The sequence below is a fragment of the Artemia sp. Qi Xiang Cuo genome, chromosome 4 (assembly GCF_049724085.1).
Source record: "Artemia sp. Qi Xiang Cuo chromosome 4, ASM4972408v1, whole genome shotgun sequence".
Lineage (NCBI taxonomy): Eukaryota > Metazoa > Arthropoda > Branchiopoda > Anostraca > Artemiidae > Artemia > Artemia sp. Qi Xiang Cuo.
In genome coordinates this window covers 44152616-44167488 of record NC_142797.1, presented here as the reverse complement: position 1 = coordinate 44167488, position 14873 = coordinate 44152616, and the positions used below count along the sequence as shown (strand labels likewise).

The window sequence follows — 14873 nt, the reverse complement described above, 5'->3', positions numbered from 1 at the left end:
CAATGGTCCCAGGAAATGCTACAACTGTTCACTGTTCGCTCTCATCATGAACAGATTTCCGTTACTCTGGTTCTACACAATCTCTTTCGTCAGAGCAAATGTATGCGAACACTTGCATTGAACTGCACCTACTATATCATCTACAGAGTTGTTCGTGATTCCAGCTTGCTAATAACCCTCAATAAACAAATCTATCCGGGAGCCCCCAAATTTCTGCTCTCAGCAAACAATCAGGCAACTAATAAACCCTACGGCTACATCTTATTGGATCTTAATGAAAATACACCCGAGGATCTGCGTGTAGTCACAGATATTTTTGACAATGAACTTACAGTATATCTCCCTGTGAACAGTAAAAAGACCTATTAGTTGCTTTTATGACACTGAAGAAACTACACGGAAATAGACATTTATTTTCAGTTCTAAGCACTTCAAAATCTCCGCTCAGGAAAGCAATACTCAAACACGGTATTGCCAATGATTTCATTTATCAAACATCTTAACTTTGTTTAAATTCTATTGAGGGTAATGCTGAAGTGCCAGAATTAGTTAAGGAACTGGCGAAGCAACATAGTTCCAGTGTATGCACATTGACTTCTAAGCAGAAATGAAGGAATTATGAAAGGGAATGACTTCTTCAGGTGGGCTGTAGCTTTTTCACAATTTTACTGCCAATATCTGCAGAACTTGTAAATAGTTTTTTCTAAAGAGAGGGATTTGCAAAACCCTATATATCGACTCCAATAGAAATAGCTCTCTCGCCCGTCGAACACTTTGAGAACAACCGGAGTAAATTCCCTGACGATGAGAATAATGAGGATGATAAAAAACTGCTTTTACTTCAAGATGCACTTCGCCGATTGGACAAACACAAGTACTATTGGTCGAAGCCCACTGCTGCTGCTGCTGCTGCTGATCCCAAAAAAAAATCCTCTCTTCAGCATTCTGCTTCTGGAACACAACTGAAGAAGCAGGAATTGTATTAATTTTTATCGAAATTGGTAAAGCTAAGGATCAACTATCAGCGTGAAAAAATTACATAACTCCAAATCAATCCCTTCAAAAGTGGTCAAAACGAAATACAAGTTGAGAGCAATTGGAAAGAGATTATAATTCAGCGCAATAGCCATAATCTACTTGATGTAATCTATGATATGGTTACAAATCGTAAAGGACTATTATCATTTGACGCTCATCTATACAACTTTCTAAATACACTAAACTTCAACAAAAGTATTATTGGCCATAGACAAATTCTAAAAAAATTAAATGAACATGAATCATCGTCATCATTAAGAACATTGAAACAATAAAAAAATTAGCATGAAGAAGATTTCAAAGCAATTTTAGAAAATGCTACCACTCCGCCGATAACTAGATAAAACCAAAGATGTAACAAGTCAATATTACCACCATAACCCTAACCACCAGCGAGTGTACAGAAGGATAGTGCTCGTTACACAACGTGTTTACGTTCAAAATGGTTGAAGCTATGAATGGTGTTTATGAAAATATTGGTGAGGCAGGGAGTTTGAGTTCCCCCACCACTTTTTCCAAAGTCACTGGTGTTCAGACTAAAAGTGTACAAGACTATCTACAAAATGAATCAATTTACACTCTGCATAGAAATCATAGACTTCGTGCCAATCAATATCGAGAAACTAAAGCCTTTTACCCATTGCATATAATGCAAGCAGATCTCCTGACTCTAGACGAGCTTCAAAGACGTTACAATACACTGTACAAGTACATTCTACTTGCAATCAATGTTTATAGTCGCTATGCATATGCAATTCCATTGCGATCAAAGAGAGGTGTTGAAGTTGCTTAGGCCATTGAAAGTATTCTCGAACAGGATTCGTATAAAAAAAATTCAAACGGATCGCGGTAGTGAATTTGTTAATCCCCATGTTGCAACAGTACTAGAGAAATATAGTACACTGCTCTATCATAGTCACAGTCCTATAAATGCTGCATTGGCCGAATGATTGATAAGAACTATTCGACTTTTAATTTCAAGATATTGTACATTGAAAAATACACCGGCTTTTATTCATGATCTTGATAAAATCATGTTGATTTATAATCAACGACCTCATCGATCATTTTCCAACTCTAGGCCAACGGAAGTTCATCATTCTGATCATGATACAATTGACATCTTTCTTAAACCGTATTCCAATGAATCGTTGGCTGTCAAGAAGAAGAAAAATAAATTCAATGTTGGTGATAACGTTCAAATTAATAGAACAACTAATGTTTTTGAAAAGGGGAATTACTTGTGGTCCACAAAACTTTTTAAAGTGGGAAAAATCCTAGACACTAAACCCATAACTTATCACCTGCGTGATACCAAAGATGAAGAAATTCTCGGCGTCTTTTATGACTATGAACTACAAAAAATTAGATATGCTAGTAAAATATATCAAATAGAAAAGATATTAAAGTCACGTACTCGCAGGGGTAGGAAACAGGTACTTGTTCAGTGGCTAGGATACAACTCTGATTTTGATTCTTGGATTGGTGTTGAAGATATTGACAATGCCCAATGATTTCTATGTGACTTTCATGTCCAACGTTTCCGATCCTCTCTACAATGACTTGAATACGACAAGTGATTTTTGGAAAAAACTCTCTCCTGCCATCAAATTTGTCGGTGCATATGAAGTGGTGCTCTTGTCGGTGCTCTTGTCGACTGTATTCTCAAAAATACCTATGACATCCTGAGAAAGGATCATGTGTATGATATAAAAGTTATACCACTCGTTTGGACAATGAAGGGGTTGAACTTTGTCGACTATGAATGGGATGAAGCAAATAAATCTATTGAAGATACACATACCAAATTAAAATATACTGAATATTATAATTTGGAAGATTTGTGTCTTACAATTAATAGGAAAAATCTCATATCGTAGAACTGGTCCATTCCATTTTAAATATTCGTTGGAACACGACAGGATTTACATTACCTCACCTGTTGACACTGAAATAATTATTCTCAATGATAATTAGAGAGATGTTCTTGGCTTTAAACAGAATATGATCAATGGGAAAAATGCTGACACCGTTTACGGGATGAATCAAGTTATTTTTGCTGATTATCCACCTGGTTTTGCCTCGGACTTCTGAATATTTCTCTATGCATCCTTTGTAGAAACATCGAGAGTCGGCAATTCAAATGTCCCCCTCCTACGTGTTCTTGAACGAAAAAAAACTCATGAACTTGTTCATCACTATAATATAAAGCATCTTCAGTATGTTCCTGTAAACACTTCGTATTTGGAACTCTGTCAGTTAACACTAAAAAGTGAATTGGGTGATTCTCTAGCAATAACAAAAGGCTTAGCAGTGATTACATGTCATTTTCGACCCATTGTCAACGACAGCACAATCACCTAAAATGAACAATAGGAGATATCCATTTGTCTGTCCCGATATCGATTGTTATGTTGGTGCTTTGAGTCCACGTCAAATAGGCAATGGATTGGACTACTACAAGGGGGCGTACTATAATTTCTGGCTATGGTCTTGGTAGCTAGTTTGCTAGACTATTTGGTTCTGTACTACCCCTCTCCAGAAAATATTTTATACCTGCTGCATAAAATTTTACTGCTTCCACACGACAGGACTGGGGGTCGGGCAAGAATTTGAAGGAGAGCGTTGATAAAAATATTAGATATTCAGCAAGAGCCGTTGGTGAGCAACTAAAATCTCTACAAAATGGGGAGGGATTGAAAAGGATGCGTTCGCGTCATTCACTCATCAGTCTCCACCCAGGCAAGAAGCAAAGAACATCAACAAGGACTTTGGGGAATAAAACAAGGAAGACTAATAAGCAGAAGAAGAAGAAGAAAAAGAAAAGATAGTTAGATCAAAGAGGGATTTCTTCTCTTAGGATGACTTATCTTCCTAACAAGGACTCATATCCATCAATTAGTTCCTCATTGAATCTATTCAATGCTGAAAATGGTGATGTCAGTGTCAAGTATGGCTACTATTAACAATTTCACCCCCACCCACACCTGTCGGAAAATATACACTTTCAAATATTTTCCACTGAATACTCTTTCATTGATTTGTCATCAACATTTATTGATTTAAATGTCTGTGTTAAGAAAAAGTCAGATATTGAAACTCCAAATGCTGGCGATGGTCTCTCCTATTAAAGATATATTCTTCAAAACCTTTTCAAGCAAATTAATGTTTTTACTAATGGATCATTGGTGAGCACTAGCAATAATTTATCAAACTATGCAAGATACATACAATTTATGGTGATGACACCAAAGGCTTACAAGGAGTTGAGAGCAAAATCATTGTGCAATAAATTTCTATCAGGTGTTGATACTAACGGTGAGTTGACTACTGCAGTGACCTAAGAGTATTACCTAGCTGGAAAATTAAGTCATGAGACATTCAATACATCCCAATCGTTACCCTCAAAAATTAAGATTAACATAAAGTTGCATATGGCCCCAAAGAATTTCATTTTGTGAAAAACACTTCCTGCAGCACCCGATGCAAATGTTATTATCACTTCGGCAATTCTTCACGTCTGAAAACAGCGGGTGATGAGCTCTGGTGCATTGACAGTGGAAAAGCTAACATCCCATGGCAACAAAATTAAACTTATTGTTCCTCATACGATCACCAATCAAAGTCACATTGCCACCAGCTCTCGTAGCTATACTAATTTATCATTTATCAATGGATAAATCCCATCAAAATTGGCTTTGGCCTCTGTGAAGAGTGGCAGTGCCGTTGGATCCTGGTCTGAATCCCCCCACGATTTTAATTTTTTTGGTCTATCTATCATTGTGTGCAAAGTGAATGGTATTCCACTGTACACTTTATCATTTGACAAAAAATCCTATAGAACTCTGTAAAAGTTTACTATGTAATCCCTAGATCATGACTCTCAACTATTTGAAAATAGAATAACCGATTCAATGTTTTCAAAAACACATGGGGTTATTGTTTTGGATTTGTCAGGCACATAAGATATGACCATAGTACGAACAGGGAATGTACATTTAGAGTGTACATTTGCCAATGCTCTGACCGAGAGTATCACGCTAATATCACTGAGTCAATTTGAGACCTATTGGGAAATCACGCCCGACGGCAGTGTTCTACTAGACCTAGCACCATGAACACAAATCAAATAATCAACGTATTTAGTATGGATACATACATGTCCCGGTACAACACCTATTGCATACCTTCGGACTACATTGAAAATATTCGAAGTGTTAACAACACCTTAATCATTGTTAATAGAAGTCCATCGACTTTGACTACTGGCCCTTGTCTATGCATCTTTCAAACAGCGAAGAATATTGAATTTTTGACCCTCTTGGTCTATCGTATAAATTCTACGCACCATACATCAGCAACTTTATTGTAAGCAGGGGGAAAACCATTATTCAAAATCAACGAAGAGTACAGGATTTAACGACTAAGTAATGTGGCTTTCATGCACTACTCTTTTTCATGTTCAGATGTCGTGGCTACACCTACAAGCAGTTTCTCGACATCTACGTTGACTTACCTCGATTGAACGACTTTCTAGTGGAGAATATACTTACAAGTTTATTCAATATTTATTTTAGTGCCTTAATAATGAAATTTAATAAAGATTTATTTTAATTTTTTTATTAATAAAAAAAGAATTATATACATGATAAAAACGACTTTTCTACTCTTTAGATTTCATCCACTACTAGGTATTTGTCGACAACAACTAGTGCAGGTAGATTAACTGAATTCACAGTGTACTAATCCTGATGTACTGCAAAGTCAGGGTCACATTTTCTAAAGTATTGTGTGACTTCGCTCTTGTCATATCTCTTTGTATAGTCAATGATACTATTCTTATTCATTCTATAGAATTCACATGTTTCAATTTGCGTATTTGAAGCAATTTCATAAACAGTGTCCTCAAGTGTCGAATCACATTCCGTCACAGCCAAATAAAAATCAGTGGGATTATAATCATAACACCCAGTGTCTTCACAGCGATGACGTAGAAACCATTTACTTTTGTTGCTCCAGCAGTTGAATCGTGGACACGGTTCCTTCCACCATAACAATCTAAAGCCACGACGAGACCAATCTTTTAGTAATAAACTAGCTTCACGATTAGGATTCTTTCTAGTCATGCCAGGATATGTACTCTCCCGCTGCTTACATTTTTAATAGCGGCAATTGGAACATAGATGACCTCTAGGATGTGATTCACACACTTCGTCAAGACAGGAATTACAATCTTTTATTTTCACAGCATATCCTCTATGCAATTTACACGGGTTGCATAATCTACACTTTTCATCATACTCCTCAATCATTGTGCAATTCTCACATGATGATGACCAGCTTCCCAGTGAGTACATAAATAATGGACATGTATGGAACATTTTTTCATGTGTTGACACTCTAACTACTACAATGAAACTGCGCTCGCAACAACAAAAATTGTCTGAGAGAGAGAGAGAGGAGTAAATCCTCCTTGACCACCATCTTTCCCACGAAAAAAGTCCTAAATTTCAAAACTAATGTTTAAAAGCATATCCACAATATCATTTTGCCGTGTCGTGATCAATGTATCAATAAATTGTGTAAATGCATTTGGACCACGACGTAGAAGCTTCATACAATAGTCTAATGACGGAGAATCAGTTTTCATTACATCGACAAGCATTCCCCGAGAAAATATCTTCCTTTGAATAGACAACTCTAGAAAATTATCATCTAGAATCAAACGTTTTTCCATAAGAAGTAGATTCCTCATGATGCGCTTTTTCTCGAATCCATCCATTTTTTAGAGTCGTAGCTCTCTCACAACCAACTTCAGACTAATCAGAATTTCTTTTTGTACTGTAGAAAGTATACGCTAGTCTACTTTAGAAAGAAAAAATACCATTGATTTAGAAACATTTTTATTGAATATAATTACAATAATAATAATATTCACTGATGCATTTTGTTCTCATCAATATATTTCGATAGGAAATCTAATGCTGACCGAATTTTATTTATATGGAGAATATTCAATTTTCGAGCAAAACATAGTTGCTCCTCCTGCTTAAACTTGCTTAATGATATCACGTATCTCGCATACATAATGTCCCATTCAAGACATAGTCTACATCCAGCGGTTATTTCCACAGGTTTATTGGGCAGTCCTAAATCATTGCTTCCCCTGCTTTCGGATTTATTATTAACCTCCAGTAATGTCAATGCACCACTCATTTTTTTTTCAATCCTACTATACTATCAAATGAACTGTTCTCTATCTGAATTAAATTATCTTACCAGTAAGAACTGCAATGAAAATTACTCCCTACATCCAAATCCAACAACTAATCAAGTAGTTAGTGTGACCGCCGCTCTCTCTATCTGTTTGACCTCCAAAAAATGGGTGTTACCTCAGAAAACCCGTCTGGTAAGGTAAGTATCGTTCATTGTAATAGGTGACTGACCCGTGGTAAGACATATTACACAATCACTCGTGATACTAATTGATACGTTACTACTGTTGGGAGGGAAATTTTTTGGGGTGAGCTTTCGAAGGGTACTTTTACACTAGGGAGATTTGACAGTATTCCTATACGAAATTCTCTTTATTTGTCTTATTTTCTTTTTGCTACTCAATTTTGCATGTGGAGATGTTCCGGAGAAATTGTAAAAGGGAAATTTTCAGCGGGTTTGGAATAGTTTGGGGAATTCTTTAGCAGTGATGGGGGGAGGGCTTTCCGAAGGATAAATGCTCCACGGGAGATTTCTTTTTGCAGGAGAAATTCTCCATAAGGGAATTTTCAGTGGGAAAAGCTTTCCATAGAAGGGGAGATTTCCGGAATGCTTGGAAAAACAATTAGAAATTAAGTCTTTTTGCATTGAAAGTATGCTAGGGAGAATGTTTCATGTGGAATCGTCTGCAAGAAATTTTATGGAGGGGGAGGGGAATATTCAGCAAGGACGGAATTGTCCGGAGGGAATTTTAGTGGGGGGGGGGTATTTTACGAGGGAGGAACTTTCTATGGAGGAATCTCCCGTAAGAGCAGGGAAGTTTTCATGCAGGGATCCCGGTTTACCGGCATTATTTGAAACACGATCAGAAATTAAATTTCACGATCAGAATTTTTTTTTTTGGCATGCGGCCGGCCAACAAAAAATAAGATAACGCTTTAACTCTAGGACTGGCAATTTTATTTATATTTTAGCTGTAGTTTTCTTAGTACCGATAACTGAGAAGCGGTAACTAACATGTTTTGTGGGTAAAAAGATTAAGACAACGCTTTAACTCTAGGAATGGCAATTTTATGTATATTTTAGCTGTAGTTTTCTTAGTACCGATAACTGAGAAGGGGTAACTAAAATGTTTTGTGGGTAAAAAGAGGCACAGCGTCTCTATAAGTTTAAGAACCATTGCGCTAGGTAATTCACTCGGAAATAATTGTGACCTTTAATGAATAAATGCTGACAGACACGTTCTAATATGATGTTTACACTATGAACTCAATACAGGAGTCGATACAGGATTTTATAAAAAATATTTTATATAGAGTTCTGCTTACTATTTGCACGAGTCGCTCCTTGTTTACAGTTTGTTCTCACGAACTGTTTGGAATATTATTCGTTTGTTCAAGTTGATGATGGAAGGATTGGAAGGAATAGTGAAGATAATAAGGGAACAGAATCTTTTGATGCATTTCCTATGGACTATCCTTAGTTATATTTGCTAGTGACTGCGCTTTCAGAAGTGTTTTGTGTCGATTTAGCGTAGTAGTTTCGTTAATATACTTGTTTTAGCATAAACTGTGTTATTGCACATGCAAAGATCAGAAGTTTCAAAATGTGACTCCACATCCTTTTGCGTAAAGATTCTTCAGAACAATTTGATATTTTTCAGCTATTTGTTGGCTCATGCGCTTCAATTGGCCCCTTTGCTTTGGGATTTGACGATGGTTGGTCTGCACCTGCAACACCCAGTATTAGAAAAGATATTACTTTAAATGCTACTGATGATCAAATTGATTGGATAGGTAAGATTCCATTTTTTGTTTGGTAAAAGTGTAGAAAAGTAACTTTTTGCAAACTCGGACACCTGTTGACCAAACGCAGGTACTGGAGTTTTTTCTCTGGGTGGAGACTGATTCTGAAAAAAACTTACAATTTGAATAATAAATGTCCATAAATATGAGGAAATTTAGGATTTTGGGTGGGCGCCATAAGAAGCCCTTCCCTTGTGTACGACCATGCTGTTACCCTACTTAAATGAAACATTCAGGAATTAAACTACGGCAAAAACTACATCCCATGAAAGTATTGATGAAGTTTTATTCTCAGTCATTACGATTACTAACTAGTGGATAGAATTCCAGTATTTCTTGGCCAAATCAATGTTAGCATAACATTATGTTTTCAAATATGTAATAGAGACATAATTACTTGCATCAGCGACAATTACAACGAATCAAAAACAAAAGTGAAGAGCAGAGAAACATCCGGTTCGAAGATAAAGCGGCAGCAAGAATTAAAAATAGTCAAAAACCAAAGTGAAGAACAAAGAAACATGCGGTTACAAGACATGTGACAACGAGAAGTAGAACGAATTAAAAATGAAAGTGAAGAAGAAAGAAATATTACGTTAGAAGAACAGCCCCATCACAAACTTTGACAATATATATATATATATATATATATATATATATATATATATATATATATATATATATATATATATATATATATATATATATATATATATATATATATTCCAGCACGCGACAGGCTTCTATAAACGGATAACGGATTTTTATTGTCGCTTGTCTTCTAAACGCAGACAATTTGAAACAATATGCTGCCTTTTTACACTGTAGTCTTTTCAAAGATATTTGATTATAAAAGAACCCTTTATTTAAATTCTGCTTATCATTACTAGTCAAACTTTGTGCCTCTTTTCCAAAAAATGTTAATTCTTGAGCAACTATTTATTTTTTCTAAATAGCTTTCAGAAATTAGCCTACAATGACCAATTTTTTTTTCTTAGCTGCTCAAAAAAAAAATTAAAACGAATCATACTGCACATCATTCTCACCGCCCAAATGTCCTTTACATGTTGTTAATAAAAACAAAGTCGAGACTTGAGTCTGCAAGAATATATAAGCGTTTGAACAAGAAAATCCCCCCTTCCAAAAAAAAAGAACATTTTCTTAATATTGGCGTTTTACTCTAAATATTTTCAACACAATCTATAATTTTTATTTCATCAAACGATAGATCGCTCTTTTCTGAATCAAATAATTTATTTACATTCTATAAAAAAAAAACAGATGCCTCGTTCTGCGATTGCATGCGCGAATTAGGTTTCCACGGCAATAAAAAAAAAGCCGAACATCTTACATATCGGGTTTTAGTTGCATAAAGCATTTACTCAAAAAAGGCTAATTTCTTCTTTATAGGGCTAAAATCGTCAAGTTCTACATTAGTGCGAGGATGTGCACCCCGATATTCGTTTTAAGCACCTTAGGTTACTCCGGCATCCGTATGCAAACCAACTGCGGCTGATGTGACCACCCACTCTCTTTTTTTGAAGGATAGTGAGCCTTGGATCACTGACTATTGCATAAAGTACTGAAAACTACGACATAAAAGGAAAGGATTTGGGATATTTATCTCATCTAGCTAAAGGTAAGGGTTCTGGCAACAACGATTTTAGGGGGTGTCAGTTGTCTGAGGCACACCATGTTGGTACAACTAGTTCTGAAGCATGTAAACAGATAGGAGATGTATTAGACAGCATTGCTTTGCTTTTCTCGAAGCACAACGAGTCCAGATCAACCACAAGGAATCATAGCCTTTGGATCAACTATTTAGATCTTATCCGTACCGGAAACGACTATCTTTATGCTGAAAGAGCTGCGGACTAGGGATCACACTTAAATGCCACAAAAGAGATGATTCCGATTTTCTTCGCACCCGAAAACCATAAATATGCCGTATTTGCGCTTAACTACCTAGAAGAAATACTACGCTTGCCTGAAAAAGCGCCAGAAGTTCACAGGGAGTTTGTAAGTGGCAATTTTGTTGCTAGGAAAACAACCATGCCGTTTTGAAGCATTGGCTGCGATCTGGCTTTAGAATCGACCGTGAATCTGGACATCAAAAGTCGTCGAAGAGTTTCTGGTATCGTTGGTGTGACAATGAATGAAAATGCCAGGGATCGATATCTGGCTACTCTACCCTTTCTCACAGCAGCCACCAGAACGCTGAAAGCAAACCTGAATATGGATGACGAGGCAATGAAGCATCATCAAGATACCACTGCATTTACGAAACTGACAATAAAAGGTAAAACTCGGGCTATGGACTTGGTAGAGTTGGTCGGAAACCCATTCAAGACGACGAGAACAGATGTGTACAACTTTATGACAGGAGATAGAGTTCCAGAAGCCGTAGCAAATAGTATGCTGAACTTCCGAGACATTGGGTTCGAAGCCATGAGCTCATATCTCGACGGAACATCCACGAAAGTAAAATTTGGCATAGTACAAACTTTCGTCTCTGTTGCAAAAAAGGAAAAAAGAAAGAGCCACAAAAAATTTTTTGGGGAAACTGAGCTGCTTAAACTAGCCCTGCGTCTTGCAAATTCAACACAAACTTCGTCCCAGTTTGAGCTGCTGAAGTACGAGCTACAGCCATATCTGGCCTCACCTGCAGCATTATCATCAAGTCGTAGGGAGCCTCAGCTGCCTTGCAGTCATGGCAAGGAATTTACATATGCTTTTTGAAGACTCTCCTCGATCTGACTATATAGTTGATGTCATGAGTGTCATAAGGTGTTATCGACCAGAACAAAATGAGACGCTAGCAGATTTTGGAATAAGAGTTTACGATGGGATTCTTAGGAACATACCCAAAGCTTGTCAGTCTATCCATTTGGTTGGTGACAGATATGACGGTCTTAGTTACGATAGATTCCATGATAACTAATCGTTCAACCTCAAAGGAGCATCTGGCTGTCAAGAAAGAAGAGGAGATTCTAGAATATATATTTCCAGCCCGTTCACATCCTCCAGCAAAGTTGCAACAGTCTGGCACGGAATTCTCAGTAGTTACTCAGCCAAAGGTCGACTCTTGAAAGTTCTTATCGAGGTCTGGGAGTACAGAATTTCGACCCGTCTGATGGTTCATCTCACTGGAAGTTTCGAGAGTCGACATAAAGCTGTTACCATTACGCCTCATGGAAGCTCTGTTGATGACGATATCTCGTGTTGCCATGAGGAGGCACACACTCGGGTGTTATACCACACAGCAGTTGGCGCAAGACGAAAGAGCACACTTGTGATAATACAAGCCACCGATACTGATATCGTCTTACTATCTGCATACTAATTCCAGTATCTTGCTAGTCTCAGCCTCTAGCAGCTCTGGGTTAAGTTTCCGTGCTACTGCATACCTATTCATATGGCAGCACAAAAACTGTGAGTAACATTTTGCAACACCTTGCCACTTTTCCACAGCATGAGTGGATCTGACACCACAAGCTTTCTGTATGGAATTGGAAAGGTCTGCTTTTTTCGATTTGTGAAGTCTTCAGAAATCTTTGTTGGGGTCTTTAGGTGACGATGCTCGAGCCCTGGCAGAGAAGCCATCATCTGTGCAAAGTGATGGTTTAGTCAACGTCTGTAAGCAGCTTGTGGTTACAGTGTATGGCAAAAGGGTGACAAATTTCAGTAGTATGAATGACCTTCGAGCACATTTTTTCCCAAGAATAGAGGATTTGCAGCGTTTACCACCAATTGATATCTCGTATCAGCTTCATATGAAAAGGTGTATTTTCCAGTCACTGATTTGGATCCAAAGCCACAAGCCCTGTATTGATTTACCTCAGGCTACCGATATGGGCTGGAGAATTGAAGATCATGAACTAGAGCCAGACCTAGTTTCTGCGATGCCGAATGGGCTCGCACTGTGCGCAGGTGCGGCTAGCACTGTAAATGCTCCAAAATAGGTTTCAGTGACAGCGCATGCAATTGTGGAGCTGACCACAAAAATGCCTACTTTTCGTTCTGAATCAGAACGAGTCCAAAGACGAAGATGAAGAAGAAAAAGATATTTGAGCCACCGTTTCATGTTCAGTTTTAAATATTTGATTTTTTAGTTGTTTTGATATTAAACTGCTAATGCAGTCGTCTAAACCTATCTTTCAGCTGATCATGACATTTACCGTCTACTATATCAGTGGTCGTTGACCCGATCTAACCGATTAGACTATTGGCCCCTGCTATGCTGGGATTTAAAGAAAATAGTATCTTAAATCAGCCTTAGTCACCTCTGCACCACACGTTCACACAGCTTCGCAACCTTGAGGCTCGTATATGAGCATACGTAAGCCAGATGGTATCTACTATTACAGAAAAATTAATAGTTGCTCAAGAATAAAGATTTTTTTTTTGGAAAAGAGGCAAATGGCTCGTAATGACGAGCAGAATTCAAATAAAGCATAAAAAATATACCAAATTTGTACATTTGATCGCAGAACTTGGCATCTGTTTTTTTTTTTTTTTTTTTTTTTTCCTGTTTAAAAACATTAGTTGTATCCTCCTGAGACCTGACCATAGAAATACTTTTCTGATTATGTTCATTTCTTTGTAGTTGACTTAAAAAAAATCATTTTGACCATTGATCAACAAAAAAAAAAAGTTGACCCCCCTCCCTCCCTTTGAAGGATGTCCACAGGTGTGGACATTGGGTCCCTATCGAGCTAAGAGTATAGTAAAAATCTGTTTCGTCTATTAAAAGATATGTCAAAACGTTGAAAACAAAACCTAACTCTTCATGAAATTTCTTGAAGCATTTGTTGTCTTGTGTCAAGCAGAGAATGATTCTAAACTGCGAGCACATCCGTCTTGACCTTTTGCAGCATCCAGGCCTTCTTCACTGAGATGCATTTGCCAAGTCACAAAATTCTGGTAGATACAGTGCAGCTCTGGCATATGGTGGAGGGAATGGCCTCTTTTTCACACTCAAAACACCGTGTTGAGTTTCACCCACTGGCTCTTCGTTGCTATTTTCTTGACCTCGTGACTCCGAGCTTCCAGAATTGAGCAAAAACTCGGCCACGTTGAAACGAAGATCAATGAGCTGTTTGAGGTCACCAGAAACTTCTGGGCTATGGCCTTTCAGCTCATGAAATGCATTGGCTACTGCAGCATCCACAAAATGATGAAACAGACGCACAGTCCATTTTTTAGTACGCGTCTCAAATCGGTAATAGCTGACCATGCGGTCCACAAGGTCGACCCCACCCATGTAGGTGTTGTAGTCGGAGACTACTTGTGGACATTTGACCTGCACGTATGACCCCTGGCACTTGTCATACCATTTGACCTCTGTATCCTCTTCTATACCTTTGCAGTTTGAAGACAGGAGAACCACTTTGTTATCATACCACTGGGTCACGGCTACTTTTCTATCTGAGCGCACAGACACGGCATATGGTCTTCTGCCCTTTCTTTTCATTTCTGTTTCGGTAAAAAGCGTTGGGCCGTTGGCACCCAAACGGTTCTTCATGATAGTTCTGGTCGCATTTATTTTTCTTTCAGCCAGCATGTCGAGGAGCTTAACAGACGAGAAGAATCGGTCAAAATAGAGGTATGTACCTTCTGGTTGGATCTCAGACAAGCGCAGTACGATCCCAGCTGACAAGCTATGTGCTACCAGCTGTTCTCCCAGGGTGGTGGCTCCCCGCTAGATTTGGAAGTCAAGTATCAGCCCTGAGGAGCTGGCAAGGACAAAATTCTTTAATCCAACCGGATTGGGCTTGTTAGGGACATATTGCTTGAGAGTCGACATACCCTGGAAAG

At 37.9% G+C, this 14873-nt stretch overlaps 1 protein-coding gene across 1 annotated transcript in view; it reads left to right on the top strand.

Annotated features, from left to right (window-relative positions):
* LOC148953148 (facilitated trehalose transporter Tret1-like) overlaps window positions 1-14873 on the top strand; it is a 93488-nt gene that overhangs the window by 25879 nt on the left and 52736 nt on the right. The window contains exon 2 of the mRNA XM_089087546.1: window positions 8915-9047. Within this exon, the coding sequence (XP_088943672.1) occupies window positions 8915-9047 (133 nt within the window). The remainder of the gene's footprint in view (window positions 1-8914; window positions 9048-14873) is intronic.